This window comes from Prosopis cineraria, unplaced genomic scaffold, assembly GCF_029017545.1.
Source record: "Prosopis cineraria cultivar Desert tree isolate PC_DT_omini unplaced genomic scaffold, ASM2901754v1 PC1850, whole genome shotgun sequence".
Classification (NCBI taxonomy): domain Eukaryota; kingdom Viridiplantae; phylum Streptophyta; class Magnoliopsida; order Fabales; family Fabaceae; genus Prosopis; species Prosopis cineraria.
This window is the reverse complement of record NW_026557175.1, coordinates 7265-10333: the sequence shown is the minus strand read 5'-3', so window position 1 is coordinate 10333 and position 3069 is coordinate 7265. Positions and strand designations below refer to the sequence as shown.

The window sequence follows — 3069 nt, the reverse complement described above, 5'->3', positions numbered from 1 at the left end:
ATAGATGGCCTAATAGAACATCGAGACGAGGTGCATAGCATTTTTGGAATTTCCAACATCCTTTTAACTCAATGCATAACATTTTTGGAGTCTCAAACATTCTTAATGCGAGAAACATCCTATTAACTTTGTTTCTTCAAATAGTATGTCTAAGACAATATAGAAAGTTTTTGTGCTTTTGATCAACCCCAATCCTATTAGAGGGCGGTGGTGGATGCTGAGATGGTCGATGGCAAAAAGAATCAAACTATGTATGTGAACTAAATGTTTTGGGTTCTTTATTACAATACAGTTTCAGGTATCATTAAAAACAAAAAAACAAAATAACTCTTGAAAAAGAACGTTCTAATTAAACAGAAAGATAAACAGGTCCAGAATGGGTAATCCATTGTGCTACTTTCTCTCTCGGTTTCTCCCAAGGCACCGTTTGATGATTGATCATTAATAAATAAAATGAAGTTGGACAAATTCAGTGAAGGGTAAGCATAAGTTGGTCAACCACGCTTCCAAGAGCTCACCAAGTCAATGAATGCATTTAAAGAGGACCCACCTGAACACCAAGCATTGATGGCCATGGCTTTCATCTCCAAAATCCTGCATCTCATAACTTTCCCTTCTTCCATTTCCATCAATTGCCTTACTCTTCTCTCTACCTCATCTGAACTCACCAACCCTTCTCTGCTTCCATCCCTTGCTGCTAGTGCCACTTTCATCTCCTTCACCAAAATCACACTGTTCATATGCTGCTCTGCGTACAGTGGCCAAGCCACCATTGGCACACCATAGCTCACTGCTTCCAACACTGAGTTCCAACCACAGTGTGTCACGAACCCACCAGCTGATTCGTGCCTGAGAATTGCATTCTGTGGGGCCCATGATTTCACAACCAGACCTTTCTCTTTGGTTCTCTCTAGGAAACCATGCGGTAACAGTTCATCCAATTTGGGTTCTGTGTTCAGACCCTGAGGACTTTTCACTACCCACAAGAATCTGTGGCGGCTCCTTTCTAAACCAATAGCTATTTCTTTTATCTGAGCTTCAGAGAACACGCCCTTACTTCCAAAACACAAGAACACAACACTTTCACTAGGCTGCTTATCTAACCATACCATGCAATTGGACGCTTCATCATAATCAGAAGTTGAGCTGGCAATAGCATGATCTTTAGCACTCGTAATCAATGGACCAATGCAGAAAATTGGGGGGGTTTGATCATTTGGGACACAATCACCATCTGTTATAGCTTGAACAGTGCGTGGTTCAAGAAAATTGAAGGTGTTCACTATCAATCCCTTGGATTTCAGTAGAGAAGAAGCAAAACACAGAAAAAATTGGTAGGAGGGGCTTTCTCGGTTCAGCACAGGTTCAGGGACGTTAGAAGCACTGAGAGAAGGCAAAACAGGAAAATCCAAGAGAGTCTCTCTGAGATCTGTGAAGCTTTTAGTGGTTTGGCTATGGAAGGTGGGTAAGTAGAGGAAAAAAGCCAGAGCAGAAGCACATGAAGTGAAGTAGCAGAAGATGGGGATGTGGGTGTTCAAGTTCTGATGAGGAGCTGAGGTGACGAGAGCCAAAATGGTGAAGGAGGAAGATAAAGTTTCTAGGGCATCAAGAACATTGAGAGCATTCATGGCGACAGAATCATAGACTGTAACTTGGAGGGAAGGGAGAGAAAGGAAGAGATGGGAATTCCAGCCACAGAGAGATCACTGATGTATGATGAAGAAGAAGAAGTATGAGCAGAAGGCATGGATGGGACCAAGATGACAATGGATAAATGCGGTTGATGCTGCAAGATAAGCTTTCCGAATCCAACCATGGAGACCAAGTGAGCAAAACTTGGAGCTGGATACAGAACTATTCTTTTATTTCTGCAGAGCACAGGGAAGAAGACGAGGTCAAATCAGATCTCTCTTTTGCCAGAAAGATTTATAAGAAACGCACAACAGTGAAGTAATTAAGACGAGCAATCGTAAGAAAAGTCAAGCAAGGAGAAGAAAGATCGGACTAGTCTATCAGATACACCATCCCACAATGTATATACACAAACAACTATTGAAATCCGTAAGAAGATATTTTCCAAATTAACCTTACCATAATTTTTTTATAACAAAAAAGAAAAAAATCAGGTGAGTTTGGTCTCTAAACTTGAAGAATATTTGTAAAAATACGTATAGATTACCCATCAATAAGGTCTCCATATTAATAATGAGATTTGATATTATGACCTTATAAGTAGTATGAGTTAAATTTTTATCAACTAAACTAATCTTACTGTAAGCTTTGTTACATCAAAAGATAGGAAAAAAAATTTACAAGTTCTTATAATTTTTATCAATTTTGAATTAGATCTTGTAATTTATTTAGTTTGATCAAACCCTTCATTAAAAAAAAATTATATACCTAAGGTGTTTATTTTCATTTAAATCAAGACATGTATCTTTTATAGATTACTTATTCTGTAACAAATTATTGTTATTAATATTATCAACACATCAAAGTCAACATGTCTTTATTTAATTAGACAAGAGTATATTAAATATATAAGTTTTTCCGTTTGTTAATTCGTAAAGGTTAAAAATCTTTCATTTTTTTTTATGAAATTAAGAACTTTTATATTTTTGTTAAAAAATATATAACTTTATAATTAATTATAAAATTTTCATAATTTAAAATACATATAATCTAGACACAACCATGATGAACAACTATTGTGCTTAAAACACAAAAAGAGCAGTGTCAATTTCTGCAATTGAAATCAATTAAGAGTAAAATGAAGAAATAATTAAGGATTTTACCTATTCCTGCAGAAGTAACCTGGTAAGCAATAACCTCGTACAAAATCTAGATTGTCAAGTATGATTATGAAACTGTAAGCAAGAATTACCTTGAGCAGTGAGAGGGAGAAGACATCTTAACTGGTCAGTATCGAATCTGGTGGCATCGTCGTTTCCTTAGCATGTGCTTCCTTCTACCTACCAACTGCATTGATTTATTCCCGCATGTAAGTCCACTCGATCTGTTTGATCGCTGTCAAATCAAATTACATAATTAATTATATTTTGAATAATT

General features: G+C 36.6%; 1 protein-coding gene across 1 annotated transcript; it reads right to left on the bottom strand.

The window, feature by feature from the left end:
* Positions 1-348: 348 nt before the first annotated feature.
* On the bottom strand, positions 349-1862 carry LOC129301017 (UDP-glycosyltransferase 88F5-like). Its single transcript, XM_054939597.1, has one exon. It carries the CDS (start codon positions 1626-1628, stop codon positions 495-497), a length of 1134 nt encoding a protein of 377 aa, XP_054795572.1. The 5' UTR covers positions 1629-1862; the 3' UTR covers positions 349-494.
* Positions 1863-3069: the final 1207 nt, after the last annotated feature.